We start from the raw sequence: 20,767 nt of genomic DNA, 5'->3' as shown, positions 1-20,767 counted from the left end.
AACAAGCCAGTTACAAACTGGTAAAGGACATTCCCTGCATAAACCAAACAAGCCCACTATTAGCGCTCAGAAATAAATGAAAAATCAGAGCTGTGTGCAGGAGCTCATTTTAATCTGACCCCTTGGGAGTGCTCTGTGCATTTGAAACACCCAAGACTTTGGTTTGTTTTAAGTGTAATGCCCCAGCCAGGATTTATACACTTGCTTACCTCTGCAGGCTGTGAGTTGTCTGTCTAGTTCCCTGGGATAATTTGCAGTGCATATAGTGCTGCATGGGCAGGACTGGGGGGGCCTCAGTGTTTGAGTTTGACTAGTCAAGTGCCTGCTGCATAGGGGAAAATCAGGAGCAGAAACGATATACTCCTGGCAACTGATGGTGTATCAGTGCTAACTGCCCGTGATGGGGTGTTCACCCCACATCAGCCCTGAGGGGTTAAAATGGCACAGATAGGTCCAATTAACCCTGCAGGCCACACCTGGTGGAGAGTTGGGCTTGATTGAAAATGACTAATGGCTGATGGCTAAGGTATACAGCTGGGATGTTTGTGGTAGGAGGGGGCTGTAGTGTGGAAGGTGGTAGTTAAACTGTGGGTTAAAGAGGACACCTAGAGAGAGAAGCCCCAGGATCCTGGCCCTGAGGATAGGGTTTACCCAGAAGCATGGAGAAGAAAGCCTGTGGGAGGAGCAGCAAGGTGAAAGATTGTGCAGACCTTAGCTTCAGATTATAGGGTCCCTGGATTAGAACCCAGAGTAGCAGGTGGGCCTGGGTTCCCCTACCAGTTGCTAGGAAGCAGCACAAGACTGTGGGAGATACCACCTTGCCAGTTGGTCCAGAGGGACTCTGATGCTGTCAAAGAGGAGGACTCTAGTGACCTGCTTGGAGGGCTGAGTCACAAAGTGGGAGTAACCTGAGTCCAGAGGCAGAGTCCATGGGGTGGGCAGCCGAAGGAGGGGGGCATCAGACTGATTGAGAGCTAATCCCCAGAGGAGACTCAAGGAGGCATCCCTGTGGTGAGGGTACCCCCATGATACTGGCATAGCTGGGCTCTCTACAGATCTGCCTTGTTTCCTGTTTGGCTTTTGGGTTTCTAGGTCACGTTCCTTGGTAACGTCATCAAAGGGGAAAAAATAACCAATTTGTCTTTCTAAAAATAAAAGCACTCCCCCTCAAGCCACGTTTGAGTCCCCGGCGCTGGTCACGGGGTCAGACACTGAGCTGCCTGTTCTGCTCTCCATTAGCATCAGCAGGCTGAGCTTCCTGCTGGGAGCTGCTGGGAAAACAGCCACTCAGACTGACAGGCCACCCAGAGTGATGGAGGGTCTGAGACAGCCAGGCTGGCCCAGGGGTTTCTGCAAATGCAGTGCTAATCTCGGCCCCTGTTTGGGGCCTGACCCAGAGCCCACTGCAGTTGAGGGGAGTCTCTCCATTGGCTTCAGTGGGCTCCAGAGCAGGCCCCCTGGGTGACTGTAATGAATTTGGTGGTGCTCCCCTCCCCCCAATGAAGACCCTTACACCCAGCAGATGGGGGTTAGTTTACTCATAAAGGCAAGCGATGCTCGTGGGAAATTGTGCTAAAGGAACCCAGCAGAGTTCAGGGCTGGGGGCCACCAGAGGTGGGAATGCTCCACTGCCCCTGCCCAGGGGCCCTAAGGGCAGGGTGGGAGAGACCAAACGGGGCTCCTCTGGGCTCAGCGAGAAAGGGTGTGGGGTCCTTTTGGACTCTATGGGTCACAGCTGCTTGGAAGCTGCCCCCTTAGAGACAGTACATGGCAAAGGCACCCAGGCTGGCATGAAGCAGCTGGTCGGTGAGGGAAAGGCTGCTGCGTGGGTGATGGTGGTGACAGGGATGATGTGGCCCTTTGTGGGTTGCTGGAAAGCCAAGCAATAGACCAAGCCTTCCTTGTGAGGCTAAAGTGAGCTGGGCTGGGCCTGGCCTGGCCTTTGCTGCGCTGGACTAGACAGGGTGCTGTCTGGGATCTGGGCAGATCCCAGACCTGGGCAAGTTAGCTCCTTGCCACAGGTTACAGATCCTCAGCTTTAACCCAGCCCCACTGGCCTTGCTTTCTGGAAGCTTCTAGAGTAAATCTAGCCAGAAAAGTCCAAGTGGGAACAGACCCTCTGCAGCTGTAACCCCCCAGAAACCGGAGGTGGCAGGTACTCACAGCACTGTCCCTTCCTGTCTTTGAAAGCAATCCCTTCTGTCCCATTCGACATGGGGCTGGAGCCAGCAGAGGGGTGCATTGTACCACGCATTTCGCTATTAGGGTCTTCAGCATCAAGAGCAGACAATACAATTATGTGAGTGCCTCTCCCTCCTCCCACCCGATGGGCACCACCTGTCCCAAACCAAGCCATTAACAAACAGGACTGGCAGCTCTGGAAAGGCACCAGCATTTCTTGTTCATGGCCAGGGTAAAGGTTCATTCTTTCTTTGTAGAAGCCAGGCCCCCTTTGTAACATTTAGGGATCTGTAACCTGTGGCAAGGAGCTAACTTGGTTCAATTTGCTTTATAAATGTTAGCAAAGATTTCCCTTGAGAGCCTCTTGTTCCATGAGACCCAGGGACGGACACCCCCCCATTCCCCCGCTGGCATCGATTTGACACTGGTGACTGGTCCCTTGAGTTCAGAGGAATGACACTGATTTACATCAACTGCGGCTCTTACCCATTGTAGTTAAGTGCAGAAAATAGCTATTCTAGAGCTCCTCTGCCCTCCTGTAACCACAGGGAAATGCTAACTCCCTCTCAATGAATGGGATTTGCTCACTTCTAATGCTCTGCAAGGGTGTCGTATCTGCACTGGACACAGAGACAATCATCTTTCTCAAGTGCAAAAGTAGCTTCTGGGCAGTCCAGGTGCCTACAGAGATGGGAGGAGTTTGGGAAACCTCCCAAAGATTTGAAAAAACAAACACAACCTGATTTTAGGACATTCCTTGACCTGTATTGCTGCAAAGCAGGAGGCTTTATCACACAAACCCCAGCTCAGCATTGCTCAGCTGCTAGGTTAGTTGTCCTATTTCTGTCCAATGGCAACAAGTATTGTGCAAAGCTTAGCAGGAGGGCGGGTAGGGATGGAATGACACTGCTGTGCTACTCCACACTGAGTGTATGAAGATGTGCAGGCTGCTTTTGCTAAAAGTTAGCCATCTACTTGCACATGCAAGGTGTGTGTGTAATTGTATTTCTGTGCACTGTTAACACATCTGTGCAGATTGGGTCATTGGTTGTGCCGGTGACCAGAGCTGGCCATTTGTGTTTGCAGTGACCTGAGTTGCAGGAAATGCCTGTGCCAATCAGCCTGCAGTTGCTTAGCTATAGGCCTTGAAAATCTGCCCTTAATGTTATAAATGAATTATACGCCAATGGGAATACTGTGATTGCCTGCCCTCCACTGGAGCAGGCCAGTAAGCATCATGTCTGAGCCACTATTGCAGTATGGCCAGGGGATCAAGGGGAGGGGCACCGGGAAGGTCAAAGCTCTAAAAATTGTCTTGTAGCCACAGCCAATTTACGTTTCTGTGGCCTCAGCTGAAAAAATTGCATTACATTAACCTTCAATATTGACGTCTAGGGCTGATTTAATCACCCTGCAGCCACCCGGGACCAGGAAAAGCGGGTTAGAACCAAAGGGGAAAGCGACAAGACTACACCTGGGGACGCATTAGAATGAATAGGTGGTGGTGGTTTTAAACTGAGACGTTCTGATTTTAATTTATTGTCATCCACAGTGCATGGTCTGGGCTCCCTGCCAAGCGTCCTTCTAAAGCCTGGGGCCAATTGCTATCTGAGCTCTCACCATCTACTTGTGAGTGAACCATTGCTGCAGGGGCTCCTTGGCTGTGGAATCTGCTTCCCCTTTTATGAGTCCTGATCACCATAGTATCTGTGCACCCTGATGCTTGGGAGAGGGTGTTTCCCTGGAAACCAAGCAGAGCCCTGTAGAGAGGAGACTCTTCATGTAGAGGCCAAGGATGCTGTTTTAATAGGCAGCTTTCTTGCTGTAGAAACAAAGGCAGTAAATATTGAGCTGCATCTTTGGGTCTGGCTGAGCTGGGCTCCGTGTAGGACATGAGGAGCTGGGAAAGGTGATTCTGTTCCCCGGATCCCAGGGTGGGCTGGGGCCTGGCCCAGCAGGGACCACTCTGCCAGCTAGAGACTGCCTGAGTGTCGCATTCCTTCCAGCTCCTTACACTGGTAGAGAGGAGGGAGCTTAGAGTCAGTGCCATAGAGCCAGCTCTCTGCCACACCAGAATTCCCCTCTCAGCTACCAGAGAGGGGGACTGAGGACTTGGTCTGTTGCGTTTTGAGTTCAGCAGTACAGGGAGCTGCCCTGAGCTCAAGCCTGGAATCACTTTGGGTGCTAGAATGTTGCAGATGTCTGACCCAGCAGGAAATATAGCAAAAAGCTGCAGACCGAGGGGTTTCCTATTAGGGTTGCTATTAGAAGAGCTCCTGGCTGAGTGTTAATCACATAGATATTTTTCTTATCCCAGGCGCTCTAGTTTGAAATTGAGTATTAGCTGGAATAGTGAAATAAATATATATTTAAAAGACTGGTTTTTGGAGGACATGGTGGATGCGTCATCATTTTAAAGGTTTAAGAACATTGGATTTGTGACCATATTATGAAGCCCAGGTTATCGTATCTGTGCAGATGAATAACCTAGGTGTGCAGTTTCTGCAATGAGATGTCCCAACTGGCCATCTGTGCACACAGCTAGGGTAGTGCACACAGTTGCTAACTAATTCAAAGGGATTGAATGTGCATGTGCACACTTGTGCCTGTGCATGTGTGAAAATCTGGGCCTAAAACCCCTGCCAACACCTGATTTTCATTCAGCTGTGGGGATGGCAGCTCTCAGCAACACACCAACATAGGATCAGCTACTCAGAGGGAAGAATTAGACGAGAAACAGCTGTTTAGTCCTTTCAAATCCACTGCACGAAGGACAACATGGGGTGCATTGTAAACTAGTTCCAAGAGAGACATTGAGGGATGAAGGTAGCTAGACACTGATATTATTCATCAGAGTCTTCCAGTATCAAGAAATCAACATCGCTGTGATTCAAGCCTCACTCCTTCTCTCAGTGAGAAGTGATCACTGATGAATTCCCCTTCTGCTCTGGGAGTCCACCAGCTCCTGCTACACAATACAGGAAGGGGTTTCCCTTCACTCCTTAAATATTCCAGTAGCAAAATGTATTTAAAGATGAAAACTGTGTTAATTGAAAGAATTATGCAAATAATTAAAAAGCATGTAAAGTAATTTTATATCTATGCATGGAATGCAAACTGTATATTTTATTAAAGATCCAAGTGACCCACTCTGCAACCTGGTTCTTTCTGGGGCAGCTCAGAGCTTTAATGTTATGCAAAATTAAATTGGCTTGTTTGGGCTGGGACTGTTAGGTTGGCTGAAACTTCAATGGCCGGGGGCAAACTTCCTATTTCCAGAATGACTTCCGATGGACACAGCAAACCAGAATGTTCATGGCAATGCTCTGTTGTTTACCACATGGTACACAGGTCTGAATCCTGATTTGCAGAGAGAGGGTGGTAGAGGGAGGGTGTCTGTGATAAGTGCCTTTAAAAGCAGCCTTAGGATTTGTGAGGATTTATAAGGGAACATCAGTGGGCTGGAACAGAGTGAGGTGTCTGTTGCTGGCACCTAAATAGCTTGGAGGATCTGGGCTCTAGCCCTGACTGGGTTTATTCATCATCATTTTTTTTTCGTGTCCTCATCTTCTTGCCTTCCCCCCTTTCTACAGACACACCACACACCCCAAGCTGTTGGGCTGAGAAAAGACACATCTAGTTCCATAGCATGGATATACCTGTAACACGGAGTTAACACCCTGAGAGCTCTCCTAGGCAGCTTAAGTAACTGTGTCTCTCCCCCTACCTTTCCCCGGAAGGCTGGCTAAGGGACCTTATGCATTGCTGAGAGACTTGGATTTTACCTTCTGGTAAATGTAGGATCACACACCCCACCATTAATTTACACTTACTACACAGCCAGTTTAACGAACTATCTTCAGGGTATGAAATCATAGATTAGCAGTTCCAAAGCCTTGTGAATAGGAGTGAACGTGTGCCAGGCAACTAACTGCGTGTGAGAAATGCATAGAAAGGATCCTTAACATTAATTTTTAATGGTGCATTTCCTAGGCATAAAGCAAGCCCCATTTGAACTCTGGCTCCCTCATGCCAAGAAAAGGCTGTTCTGACTTCACAGGCCTCTCAGAAGCTGTTGGAAACAAAGAAGCAATTTGCAGGGTTGTGTTTTAAGAGGCTGCGTGCTCCTGAGGAAGGGACACAGGATCCGTCACCCAAGGAAGCAGAAGGGCAGCCACTCTCTTTTCTATGAAGGGGTAGCTCATGGAAAATCCCAGGTCCCAGACAGGCTGCCGGGATGCATGTTGAGTGTTCCAAGTCAGGCCTTGTAGCCACCCTATCAAAGATGAAAGAGGCTACAAGCCAAGCTGTGTAATACACAGGCTGCATTAGGTCACCCCTGCTTTTAACAAGCGTTAGAAAACCCAACGTGGTCCACCTTGCTTATAGGTCTGGAATAATGACCTAGCACTCAGTGCTTTATACCCTCCGAGAACTGCACAAGCATCAAATAGTTAATCCTCACAGGTCATTGGATGGTGCAGCTATAGCAACCCCACTTTGTAACTGATATATAACAGTCCACTAGGAATACCCTCCTTTTGGGTTGGTCTGCTACTCATGCTCTGCAGTGCCTGCTTGCCGGCTTTCACAGGAACTTTTCCCCAGCATACCTTTTTGCTGCTGGCATTTATAGCTGGCAGAATCAATCAACTGTATCTCTGAAGTAGCCATTGCTGCTGTCCAAAACCCACCCTATTCTCCTAGGAGACTCTGTGCATTGCCATTGACTCCTTGTCCTTGAAATGTTCCAGGCAGACAGCTCAAATGACAAACTCGGCTGGAGTGGTTCCTGATACTCTGACAGGAAGGAATTGCAATGTATAGGGAAGAGTTGGCCTCTCCTGTTTAAAGAGTTATCAAGCTGTCTTTTGGGCTAGAATTGACCAAATTATTAGCAACAAAGCAGGATTTAATTTCTACCTACTTAACAGCTAGAAAAAAAATAATCTACAAATTCCAGCCTGCTGTACTCTATGAAATGACAATGCTACCCTGTCTTTCTCAGAGTTTCTAATGGAAAACCTGTCTGAACCCTAGTTGTAGAGCAAAACCAGTAACACCTGGGGCAAATTCTGCGGCCCACAATTGAGCAAAACCACCATTGTCTTCAAAGGGCACTTTGCTCAATGAAGAACGAGACTGAAGGATTAGGATGATTTGAGCCTCTCCAGCTCTTTGTGACGATGCAAGGAGTTGTACAGTATTACTAAGTAATTATATCAGGAGTGGAAGCCTATTGGGAAATCCAAATGGCTAGCACATGAGAGAAAACTTGTGGTGCTGGAGTTTGTCAGAGCTGGAAAGAAGTTGGAGCATGAAGGTTGGACTGTGTCACTCAAATTAGTGATCATAGCCCATTGTGTTACCAACCCTGCTTCACTGCATGAATCCAAGTGCAAAAGAAGGCTGCAAAAAACGGCTCTAGGATTGAAAGCATAATTTCTAAGAACAATAGCAGACTCCTTCGCTTTCCTGGGGCCCTTTCAGGGAACATTGACATGATGGTGTGGTCTTCATAATATTGCTAATCAAATTCCCTAATCACTTTTCAGAAGAATGATTGTATTTGTAGGTAAATCAATTAAACACTTTATCAAGTTGTTGCTACAAAAGCTGCTCTCCAGGCTGAGAAAAAATGATTGATGCTATTGATTAGTTTGCCTTGAGATGATGATGAAAAGGTAATCTGATTAAGTGTTTTCTTCTAGCTAAAGGTTATAAAACTAAGAATAAAAGGAGAATTAATTTAATTACCTGCTTTTATCTCTGTATTCCCCACCTCCAATGTTCAAAAATTATGAGTCAGGCCCCTCAAAAACTCATGAGATTAAAAACAAGCAAATCCCACACATTTGGGGTTATTTGGTTTCTGGATTTTTGAGCCTTCAGTTGGGTCACAGCATCAGACTTTTCTCTACAGCAAGGAGGGCTAGAAACACTTTAATATGAAAGCTGAGATTCTCTTAGTCACGTCTAAGTCCTGGGGTTTTAAGGAAAACATCAGGTCGCTCCAGCCTTGTGATAAAATTATGAATTAGCCATACTAATATAGAAAATTCTGCTAAAGGAAAATGTTTTTGCAGTTTATTTGCTTTATGCATTTGATAGCATTTTGTGTGTAGTCTGTCGGATGTCTCTTGTTTTTGTGAGCCTTTCACACAGCTAGGGGGGAGTGCAAACATAAAATAAATAGGAAAATTTTATTGTAAAATCACAACAGATGGTAGGGAGGACACGGGTGGGTGCAGTGCTCATTACAGCTTGTTTTTGCAATGTGCATATACTGGAATATCCTAGCGATTCTGGTAGAGCTCATGCAGATAAACAAGTAGCTCTTTGCAGATGAGTGTGTTCTGTAGCGGAGTCGATTCACTGTGCATGCAGAGGAAGAATCCATTTTATACCATTGTCCCTAGCTCAGGACTCTAATTTTGTAAAAATTGTATCTGATTTTGAACTAGCTCGTCAGTGGTGGTGTGTTGGAGATGGCTGAAATCCATGCCTGTAACACTGGGGTCTTTTTTCATTTCCATTGCTGTGCAATACATAAGAGTGCATGAGAATATAAAAATTTCTTTGAGAAACAGTAATCTTCAGGAAAAATCTCCAAGAGAACATCTTCGGATGCACTGGAAAAATGTTCAGTTCTCCCACAGTTCATTTACTGTTTGTATATTTTTCCCAGTATTTTTGTAGTCTTATACAATTCCATGGTATAGATCTTAAATCAGTATGTTGTCTCCAATAGTGGCTTTTTGGAGTCCAAGAAACAATGTTATACTTTAAATTTTGCATTTACTGCGATATAGTTTTAATACAAATATTGACTCATTCTTCTAGTGTTAAGGGAATCCTCCCATGTGCATGTTTGCATGTCCAGTTTTATATCCATGACATGAGTAATTGCATTATAAGCATCAGTAACAAATGTAATTAAAATTACTCAACATTTTTGACTAGATTTAAAGTTATCCCTTTAACTATCTCCTTTGAGGTTGTTGGACTGACCGTAGGATTAAGCTACTAAGGAACCTGGCTAGGAAGAATTTTGAGCTATTGGGTATAAATTTTCAATACAGAGAAAAAGCACGACACTAATACAATAAAGGGAGCACACAGAGCGAGACACTGCGTTCCAACAAATATGCGTGCAACCAAATCATGAGTCCATCAAGATGTTAGTTCCAAATCATAGAACTGGAAGGGACCTCGAGAAGTCATCTAGTCCAGTCCCCTGACCTCATGGCAGGACTAATTATCTATATGGTTCCTGACAGGTGTTTGTCTAACTCGCTCTTAAAAGTCTCCAATGATGGAGATTCCACAACCTCCCTAGGCAATTTATTCCAGCGCTTAACCACCCTGACAGGAAGTTTTTCCTAATGTCCAACCTAAACCTCCCTTGCTGCAATTTAAGCCGCTTGCTTCTTGTCCTATCCTCAGGTTAAGAAAAATGTTTTCTTTCCTCCTCCTTGTAACAAACTTTTACTTATTAATAAGCGAAAAATTGGTAAGTCTTTGGCTTATTTGTAGCAGGATCATTCCTATAGTCCGTGAATGATAGCTAAGTGGAACGTAATTCTTATAGTTCAACTTTTTCAATGATCAGGACATCCCTCACTTTAACAATCCACTTATTAAAAGGAGGGAGGCTCAGGGCTATGCCATTCAGCTGCATTGACCAACCCAGAAGCCGGCAAAGGATGCTGCAATAAAGGATGGTGATGGGGCTTCTGGTATGTATGCAGCCCTAGCACATTTATTTTATGGGGAGCGTGGTGAAGTGGATGGGCTGGGAGTGCCAAATTCTATTCATATTTGAAACAAAAACTGGCTGTCTGCTTGGACTTTAACCACTTAACAGGGATTTAAATCAATTTGTGCTTAGAAGTGGCTGACTGGCATTTTGGGAGGTTGAGGATATTTCTGCTGATGTTGCTTTTTGTGTTTGTTCGCCAGAGCAGAGGCGAGTTTTGTTCTCCTTCTGGCACAAAAATAGCTGGATCCAAGAGGAAGATGGAAGTGTTGTCAAACATTGTTTCTATAGCCTGATTCTAGCCTTCGTGCTGGTAAACGAGCAAAAGGGATGAAGTGAGACTGGAGGCACTGGAGAAATGGGCTGGGAATAGGACCATCCTGTGGCCCCCAATGAAATGCTGAACTACCCAGGTCAGTAGCTGAACCAGGAGACCTCGGCTCTCATCCCATCACAGAACTCATGTGTACGACTTCTCAGCTCACTATTAGAATGTGGCCTCAGGATCTTATCAAAGGGTTAAAGAAAATGAAGGTTTTCCTGTTACGGCAGCATTAACAGTTCTGGGAGTTTACATTGAATTTATACCTCCTCCAAGTCTCACTAAACTGCTAGGTTGCTATTTGTTTTATATGCACAGGAGGGGGAGAGGGCCCCCCCCCCGCCAGTGTTATAAATCCCCACCTTGCTAGATATTTCCCATTTATATGGGACAAAGCTCAGGGGTGACGGCCTAAGTACCAGCCCCTGGCTCATGCAGCTTCTTGTGCACTCTTGAATCTTTGCTAGCTATATACTTTGCCATCCAGAGCTATTGTTGCAATGCGCATGATGCTCCTAGATTAACCCTATGCACATGAACTAGTCAGTATTTGAGACACACAACAGTTCAAAGGTGATGTCACTGCTACAGCAGAAGTTGCACAACTCCAGTCTTCATTCTGCCCTTCCAAAGTGTGCCAATAACCTGGGTTCTGAATAGGCCTATGCTATACCCCATCTCCAGGCATTAGTCATTTTGCTGTAGTACCTACAGTGTCCTCCACTCTTCTTTAATTCAGGAATTGTGTTTAAATGCTCTGACCTAATTTAATTTCTTTCAGCATGGCTAACCAAAGATGACTCCTCTGCATCCGGCATCAATTCAATTTCTTCTGCTTCACTTTGTCATCCTTCCAGTATAGATTTTCCACCTGCAGCAGCAGTTCAAGGAAATAGTGTTGAATACAGAGTGCACTGGCAGAGAAGGATGGCACTGTTTCTTTAATTTACTGCTAACTCAAATTTCAAGCTCTCAGGAATTCTGAGTTAGCTCCCATGTTCTTAAATGACCCAATATTCAGATACAACCCCCCACCCCAACAATTATTTCATTCAGTTCTACAAGAGATAGAGGAACCACTAGGTTAATGTGTAGTTTATAAACTCTGTATATCTAACATGTCCACCTTCCATCCCCAGAAACTGTAAAATGAAACTAAGGAGGACAGACCCAGGTCTTCTGCAGGAGATGAAGTATAAAGCTGGATAAAGAAACTATTCCCCGCTCCCAGTGCCTTATGGCCCAGAACCACAGAAGAACAAGCACAGGGATGCTGAGCATGGCCATACTCAGGCTTTGTGGATTCCATCAAGTTAAGATGCCCAAAAGCTGCGTTTGTGCCTTCGTGCCCTGTTCTCTCCCTACCCCCTCTTCATTGGAAAGCAGTGCCTGAGAAACCCAACATACTTTGCAGGCAGCTGCCTAAATTAACCAGGAGGAGATGCTGATGAAGTGTATCCTGAACTCTGCCCCTCCCAAGGAGTTAAGCATCTAAGTCTGGCCTAGAGGGAGGCACCTAGTTTTGCTTGCAGATCATAGCCATGAACCCTTCTCCTGGAGTCAGCCAGCTTAGACATCTAAGGCATTTGAGGTAGTGGTGGTCCCCATGCTGCTTCCTTTATAACTTTACCTGGCTAAAGCATTCCCCTGCTTCTTCCACAGCCTGGGTGAGTGCTCATCTTCATCTGGCTTGAGGATCATGCTGGAGCTCCAGTGTGAGATGGGTGTCCAGGTGACTTGAGGGAAGCAGTAATTTGCATGCCCAGAGGCAGAAATTTAGGTGCCTATGGGACTTGTACAGCAAAAATGCAGGTGGAGAGTGTTTAGGTGCCAGATGAGCCAGGGTTTTGTAGCACTGAAAATCTGGGCTTCAAGCACTTAAGTCCCCAGCACCTATGTCTACTTTCACAAAGGGAAAGTATCTTGAAGAGTGAAGTCGTAGGCACAGCACAGGTACAGCAAGCAGCTGGGGCAGTGCAAGGTACCCCTCAGAGGGAATAAGTTCCGTCTCCATATGCACTTGACTTCTGTAGAGACGATAACAAAAGGTGCTAACTGATTTCTGTAGAAAATGTCCAATGGAAAATGGACTCAACTCCCAATTCCTAGGCCACTGAAGAGAGTCTTCCAATGGTTAATTTATGGATCCACTGCTGAACAGGAATAGATGGGAACCAGTTCTCTAGTGGCAACAGGTTCTAAATCTTGTTACCAATTTCTGAACCAACCTGCCCTTAAGAAAACTGCTCTAAAAGATATGAACATTTTTCAATGTTTCTGGTGCTTATTACTCAAGCAAGAAAATTACAGTACTATTAAGACTCTTAAATTCCCCATAAATAGTCAAGGCATTGTGGCTTTCATTTAGGGCAGTTTATTTGTCATTTTGAACAAATAAGGCAAGATATTTGAGCAAGATCATTCAAACGAGATCTCCTGTATCAAACTTTAAGGAAATGCAATAAGTCACTTTTCATACATATACAAACTAATGACAATACTAATATATACAGTCAGCTCTTTCAAAATAGCATTTCAAGTCAGCACTTTATGCCAGTGTCACTAATTTGTTACAAAAAGTTAAAGCTACAAACTTCACATTATTAAGTCTCACGTAACTGACATCATCAGCATCTTTGCAGGTTGGAAAGTGATGACGACACTTTGTCCAGAACACTTTTCAGTAATGCATATGGACCCATAAAGCAGGTGAATATAATTTTACAATTAAATGAACACATTGCTTAAAAATGTTGCCTGAATTACCTTCCCTCAGGATATAAGCCTCAGTTGTCACAAGCTGGAGGAATTTAAGGAGAGGCTCCTGCAGGAGTTCTGAAAAGGGAAATGTTGTCTCTAGTTAAGATTACAAATTCTTGAAGGTGAAAAAATTCCCATTTTTGTTCAAACTCAGAGTAGCAAATCTAGTTGTAGGCCTCAATTCTTATGGGCATTAAGGCAGATTTAAGAGAAAATTAAACCATTGGACCACGTCTTACTTTCACATATTTGGGTTCTTTTGCTGAGATTTTTTTATAACTTGCACTGAAATGGTTGGGTATTTCACTAACACTATACTGGGCTGTAAGCACTAATTATATCAATCAGGTTATGCACTCAGTAAAGTGAAAACTGAAGTCAACCACCCAACTTCAGTGTTTTAAGTAAAATATGGGCGTCTCAATGTCTTCCTGTTGCTGAAAGAAGTTGTCTCTATCAATGGTAAATATGGTACAAAGACAAACCATTCCTAACAGAACAGTCTACTTGACATGTAAGCAATGCACTTAGCTTGCTACCAAGTCACTCGTATTGTACATGTGCATCCTGCCAGAGGCAAAATACATATGTACTAGGAGTAACTAAGCCATGAGCCAGTATTTAAAATACAAAAATTGCATCTTGTTACTGGCAGCTTCATTTAAGCAAGGGAATGTAATGAACACTAGCCCTAAAAAATAAAATAAAAAAAATCATTTGAGCATCTTTAATAAATATTTTTAAGCGAGAAAACACACACATTGGATTAATTTTTAATAAGTACTGCAGATGGTGTGTTTGTGTCCAGCATTATTAGTGTGCTGTATTGTCAACATAGGCACTTACTAGCCTGCATGGTTCATTTAAATTGCCAGATTCTTATTGCTAAGAGATTGTCATCTACTAACAAAATGAGAGGTTTAAATTATTTAGCTTGTGCGTGGAAGTGATTTTAACTCAAGTTACTTGGTTTCTTTCAAGATCTTCATGCTAGAAACTTTTGCAATATTTGAGGCTATAAAAAATTATGCCTTCCCCACAGCTGGTTAATGTGGGTACGCATGGAAGATTGTTCCCATGTTGTGCCAGACCACATTGCCGACTGCCTCCCTTTCTTTCCAGAGTCTGCCTGACTAGGCTGCTGAGCTCTTGGAGTCCATTATATTAGCTCTATTTGCAGCTGAGGAATCAACTGAAGCTGTTAAAAGCCAGATCCTCAGGAGTGTAAATTGGCATGACTCCTTCTATACCAACGGAGCTCACTGATTTACAGCAGCTGAGGGTACAATCCCAAGAAACAAAAGGGCCTAAAACTATAATGCTTCCACCAGCTATGATGGGAACCTTTCTTGTTACTAGAAGCATTTGATTTCAGGAGACATTGATATTTATTTGTGTGTGGTACCAAGGTCTGGTTCAGAAGGATGACATGAAAACTAGTACCTCTATCAGAGAAAGAAAATAATTGAAATACTTGCTCTTTACAAACAGTTCATCTTATGTGGAATAACTAGATACAACTACAAATGGATCCTAAAATCGAATCCAACATTAGCTTTGCTCTACTGCTGCCAATGTACAGCACACCCACAGTTAGGTCTCTGCATCTATAACTAGAGATACCTGGATGACTTTTTCTGTTTTGCTCTTTATCATGTCAGTGTAAGTTTATTAAATCATTTCAAGGTAACTTGACTCGCACTGACTGTAAATGTACAATCTGGTGATTGTCAACAACCCGTTAATACCATGAAAACGGCAGACTTTTACATAGTTATCCCAGACAGAACACCCACTATTTACCAGTGTGTCCAGAAGAACTGGAAGAGGTTGATCTTGGCCATATTAAATGCAGAACAGGTTAAGTTGGAACTTCAGTCGCCCAACCCATCTGGCATCAATATATTGTTGTTTAATCTTTTGCATAACCTCTATTTTCAGCTTAGCTTTTCGGCTGTACTTGACCTCTAAGTAAAACATTATGCAATTAATGTTTCATCTAAAGATGGAAGCTTGAAATTGTAAAGCCCTGTAAATCACCATAATTAGTGAAATATTTTTAAATCCTCTCCTTAGTGGAGCAAAATATCTAACTTCCCAAGAGGGCGTTCACACAACTTTTTAGCATTCCAATGCTAGTAGGAACTAAATGAAGGATATTTCCCAGGATGCAGATGAAAGAGCATCTGCTTTGTTTTACATTGGAACTCTGCTTGGTTTTTGGTTTAAGTCAGTGAGGCTTTTAAACTGCAGAACAGCATTTGATGGAAGCACAGCAACATGCTTAATCTACCAGTATTAATTTATACAGTACACACAAGACAAAACAATGGTCTCAAAAAACACTTGCTTAAAGCGCATGGGGTAAGGCATGGGGCTTATTACAGGCTTTTTAAAAGTAAGATTTGTTCCCTTCCAAAGGTGGGAATAGTTCCTGCATCTTCTTGTCTACTCTTTTCAGTGACCTCTTCAATTTAACACTTTCCACGGTACCTTAACAGTAGTAAAACAGTTAAAATGTTTGAAACTGAGCCTGTACAAAAAAAAAAGAGATGCAGCCGTTAAACACCACAGTACATATTAAATTCAAAAAGGAAGAAAATGGACTACTGAAAGTTACATCAAGAAAATTAACCAATGTTAGTCTTATTTGTATCTGTTCCCCTGATTTAAAACAAGTTTATTCTAAAAACAGTAACAACTGAAACAATACACTTTCTATTTTAAATATATCCAACATTAAAACATACCATTATCCATCCATCAGGATGTCCCACTTAATGGCATTCCTGAGTTCAGAAAGGTGCTATTGAAAAATAAGTGAGCAGAAGTTTTGCTCCCTACTTTGCTAACACATTTCAATAGAAATCAATCTGCGTAGTAGTCATAAAAGCAAGGTTCTGATTGTTTCAGAGGGTGGACATTTATTCTACCAGTGGCGCTCTCAAAAGTTCTGTTGCCGACGTTTCTTGGCTTCGATGGCATCAAGAATTGGCTGCCGTTTAGACTGATACTTCTGGCGGATCTCTTCAATTTCCTGTTCCATCATGGGATCGAGTGCTGAGAGTCTCCTCTGAAGTTCCTCTACGCCCCAGCTCTTTAACTAGCAGAAAGGAAACAGAATGCATACCAACGTCAGAGCCTGTGCAGGTACCGGACAGAAAAGATCAACACTTCTGCAGGGAATTCTGCTCTGATAGATTATAAAAATTCACACAGCATCCTAACAGTAGGCAGAAAAAATGGTTTTGAACTAACCAAGGAAAAACAATAAGGGGTTAATTGAGAAACAAGAGGACAAGTGACATGCTTGTGAAATATATACATGTCAAATATGCCCATATGTGGGTTACTATAGTCCTCTCCATTTACATAACCTGGAAGCAAGCATCTTTCTCTCTTCATAACCAGGATTACTGCCAATCACCCCCCACGCACGTTCCAAAACTAAGCTGTTTTTTGGAGCGAAAGAGTGGGAATCAAGATGCACATCACAACAGTGGGCCATCTTGTCTGGGGAGCATCAATTAAGTTAAAACTGAATTACACAATTCCCAGGAAAGCAAAGAGTCAACTTCAAGCTATAATAAACCCTTAGAAAGGAACCTTTCATGATGTGTATGTGGCAAGAATTCCCACCTCATTGTCTAGCTACAAGGAATTAAGAACCAGAGAGAAGTTTAGAAAATGTAAGTTAAAACCAGCTAGGAATAGACCCAAAAAGCCAGACGTCCCAGAGGTCAAACTTAGTGACACCCTACAATGTCCAACATATATCTTTCATCCCAAATCCCAAAGCAGAAATAGTACATTCATCTTCCTTATGAATCAAATCAGATTCCAAGGCCAGGAGGGACCATTGTGATAATCTTATACAGAAGGCCAGACAACACAAGCCATAGAACTTCCCCACAATAATTCCTAGAGCAGAGCTTTTAGAAAAGCATCCAGTCTTGATTTAAAAATTGCCAGTGATGGAGAAGCCACCACAACCCTTGGTAAACTGTTCCAATAGTTAATTACTCTCACTGTTAAAAAGGTATGCCCTAGCTCCAGTCTGAATTTGCCTAGCTTCCATTTCCAGCCATTGGATTCTGTTAGATCTTTGTCTGCTAGATTCTAGAGCCCATTATTAAATGTTTATTCCCCATGTAGGTATTTAGACTAATCAAATCACCCCTTTAGCTTAACAAAGAGAAAGTTAATAGACTGAGCTTCGAGTCTATGGCTATACGGTGTGGTTTTTTATCATAATTCTTGTGGCTCTTCTCTGAACCCTCTCCAACTTAACATCCTTCTTGAACTGTGGACACCAGAACTGGACACAGTATTCCAGCACTTGTGCCAAATACAGAAGTAAAATAGCCTCTCTACTCCTACTCGAGGTTCCCCTTTTTATGCATCCAAGGACTGTGTAGGCCCTTTTGAAAACAGAGTCGCATGGGGAGCTCATGTTCTACTGATTATACCCATGTACATTTTTTTGAAGTCACAGGATGGAGGACTCTACCCTGAGAAGCAGTATGGTCTACATTCTTTGTTCCTAGTGTGATAGACCCAGGCCAGTTGGGAACAGCAGAATAGTAGAAGGAAGATATACTAGCCACTGGATAAACAGTTTTCTGTTCCCTGAGTGACCAGAGCAGGGGCTGCTCCAGGCTAATGAGAACACCTGACTCCAATTAACCTGCTAAGAGTCAGGTAAGGCTGTTAATCACCTGACTCTAATTAAGGCCCCTCTGATGCTATAAAAGGGCTCACTCCAGTCAGGCCAAAGGGAGCCAGAGGAGAGGAACTGGGAGCAAGAGGCGTGCAAGAAGCTGAGAGTGAGTAGGCACATTGCTGGAGGTCTGAGAAGTACAAGTGTTATCAGACATCAGGAGAAAGGTCCAGTGGTGAGGACAAAGATGGTGTTGGGAGGAAGCCATGGGGAAGTAGCCCAGGGAGTTGTAGCTGTCGCGCAAATGTATCAGGAGGCGCTCTACACAGCTCCAGTCCACAGCACCCTGGGCTGGAACCTGGAGTATCAGGTGGGCCCGGGTTCCTCCCAACTCCTGATCAAACACAGGAGGAACTGACCTGGACTGTGGCTTCTACTAGAGGGGAAGGTCTCTGGGCTGTTTCGTGACCCACAGGGTGAATCTGTGAGGCGAGCAAATCCACCAATAAGCACAGGACCCACCCAGGTAGAGGAGGAACTTTGTCACACTAGATATATACATATGGCTCTGTCAAGACACATTGTTTGCTTGGGCCTTTACCAGAGATCTAGGTAGTGTGTATCAATGATCTGTCCTCTTCCTTATTTACCACTAGGGTTGCCATCTTTCTAATGGTTGGTAACTGGACCCCCAAGGGCCTGCCCCTGCCTCACCTCTCCCCCACAAGGCCCTGCTCCCTTCACCTCTCCCCCCGAAAAACCCCACTTCAGTCATTCGCTCCTCTCCCCACTGTGGCTGGATCATCTCCACCTCTCCCAGCTAGACTCCCTCTGCTCTGGGGCTGGGACAGGAGCTGCTGCAGCCTGACAAGGAACCTGCGTGCAGGTAAGAGGCAGCCTCAGCTGAGATGGGGCTGGCGAGAGTTAATGACCCGGCACCTCCCCCTACCCCAAGGTAACCAGGCTTTTGGTGTTCAGTCAGTACATCTGACTGGAGACTGCCAGGACCCATTTTTGACCAGACTTTCCACTCAAAAACCAGGCACCTGGCAACCCTACATGGCACCTGGACACAGAAGCCAAAAACCAGACAGTCTGGGTAAAATCCGGATGGGTGGCAACCCTATTTATCACTCCTCCAATTTTTGTCATCTGCAAACTTTCTCGGTGATGATTTTACTTGTGGAATGGAAAGTGTGAGATCAGATATAATGTGTCTTGTTCCTCTAGTATAGCATCTCATGTATTTGATAAGCCCTGAAATGAAAAAGTATGTATGGACCATGTGTCCACTACATTTAGAGAACCAAAGGGATTTTTTTTTCCTTTGTAAAATGATAAGAATTGTATAGCATAAGAAGGGAAAAGATAAGCACCCAACCAGGGTTTAACTTTGAAATATTAGAAGAAATTTCATAAAATGGGGAAACTTCCAATTAGTTTGGGCTAATATTGAAATACAATCCATGAAGCAAATCAAACATAAAAACCCTCCGTCCAAGAGAAGCATTGAAGAAATTTGTTGTACGCTGACGCCATCTACTGGATACTGGCAGAAGCAAGAGAGAAACTGCAATCTGAATGCCCAGGTGACCAGTGCCCAATAGAAAGTAAGAGAACTGCCCTCCTCCAAGAACCTGGAAACAGGGTATATAAACTTGATGCCACCACAGGGACTGCAAAGTTTGCTGAAACTCCACAGCCAGCCTCTCCCTTACTCCAGGGTTACAGGATGAAGCAGAGTTAACTGGACCCACAAGCCAGCTTCAGAAATCAGACCAGCCTTGGAGCTGGTCTACACTGGGGCGGGGGGGGGGGGGGGGGGGGGGGGGGGGAGAGTCGATGTAAGATACATCTGTCTGGATGTACCCTTGGACCAGCCTTATGAACAGCACTTACCACTTCTTAGCCCTGTGTAATCTTGGAGGAGGGAAGAGTTTGTTTTAGAAAGTAAAGAAAAGAGAATAATTCCATATAAATAATTGAAAGTTGTCTTCTTGAGTCTACATTGTTGAGTGAGACCTCAAGTACCCATATTTTGGATTTTAAATAAGTGAGGCTTCTTGCATGTTCTCCTTTGTAAGACCAAACAAACTAGCCAAAAAGTGACATAAGAAATAACTTTAAGCAATTACTTTCGATATTTTAAGTTTGTTCCTTTCACACCAAAGTATTCAACTATCAGGGATCGCACTCTTAAAAGTGTCTGAAGACTAGTACATGCTTTTAATCCTTGGAGTACTGGAAACATGATAAATGTATTTGAGGTACTAAAGAATTGTGATTATGGTAACTGAATGTAAGAAGAAATCTTGGTGACTTGCATTGTTCCTTGGTATAACTCCTGTGCCCCAACACTGGTTTAGCATGTTGCAAATTGTTCATAAGTTACACACAGACTTGATTTATTTATTATTTAAATCTGTTAAATAAATGGTTTTGGTGATCCTTTCAGCCTGTAGATTGTTCAAAAAATATTTACCATCTCCCCAAAACTTCTCAAAAGGCCACACACTTGTGTGCAATTACCTCTATAAATATTTGCACAATGATTGATAACACTCTTGCTGCAGAACTTCTTGTAGGAAGGTATGGGAAGAGCAAATAAAATATGCAATAGAATTTGTTGTTTTATGTGAACAAAATTGATTTGTAGAGGTTTAATTAACATTTGAAATAGAGTATTTCTCTTTACTTCTGTTAAATGCAAATGGCAGTCCTCTAAATGTTTAATTTTTAATTATGCAGCTACAGTGGTTGTTTTTAGTCATTTACCAACCAATACTACACAGTTAACACAATTATTTCCTATTAGAAGTATAAGGGTACTGTTGGCAAATTATTATTGAATGACAATTGCTGTAATTTCAGAGTCCTCAATGTACTAAAATATTAAAAGAAATCCAGCCAGTTATTTAAGTGCTTGGCAAATTAAGTACTCCTTTGCTAGACTTTTCTTAAATTGTAGAGTGAGAATTCCTGGAAGTCACAAGGTTATCTGTTCGTAGATCCAGCATGACTCAGTTTTTGGAATTTCATTAGTGTTTTTGTGCAAGATAAGCCATTATTTCCCACCAGCAGCTAC

The 20,767-nt window shown here is 43.6% G+C and overlaps 1 protein-coding gene across 1 annotated transcript in view; it reads right to left on the bottom strand.

Annotated features, from left to right (window-relative positions):
* Positions 1-12,620: 12,620 nt before the first annotated feature.
* STK4 (serine/threonine kinase 4) overlaps positions 12,621-20,767 on the bottom strand; it is a 74,487-nt gene continuing 66,340 nt past the window's right edge. Inside the window, exon 11 of the mRNA XM_044986060.1 lies at positions 12,621-16,125. Within this exon, the coding sequence (XP_044841995.1) occupies positions 15,967-16,125 (159 nt within the window). The 3' untranslated portion in view covers positions 12,621-15,966. The remainder of the gene's footprint in view (positions 16,126-20,767) is intronic.

The sequence above is a fragment of the Mauremys mutica genome, chromosome 13, assembly GCF_020497125.1.
Source record: "Mauremys mutica isolate MM-2020 ecotype Southern chromosome 13, ASM2049712v1, whole genome shotgun sequence".
NCBI classification, from domain to species: Eukaryota; Metazoa; Chordata; order Testudines; family Geoemydidae; genus Mauremys; species Mauremys mutica.
This window is presented reverse-complemented; position numbering and strand designations above follow the sequence as displayed.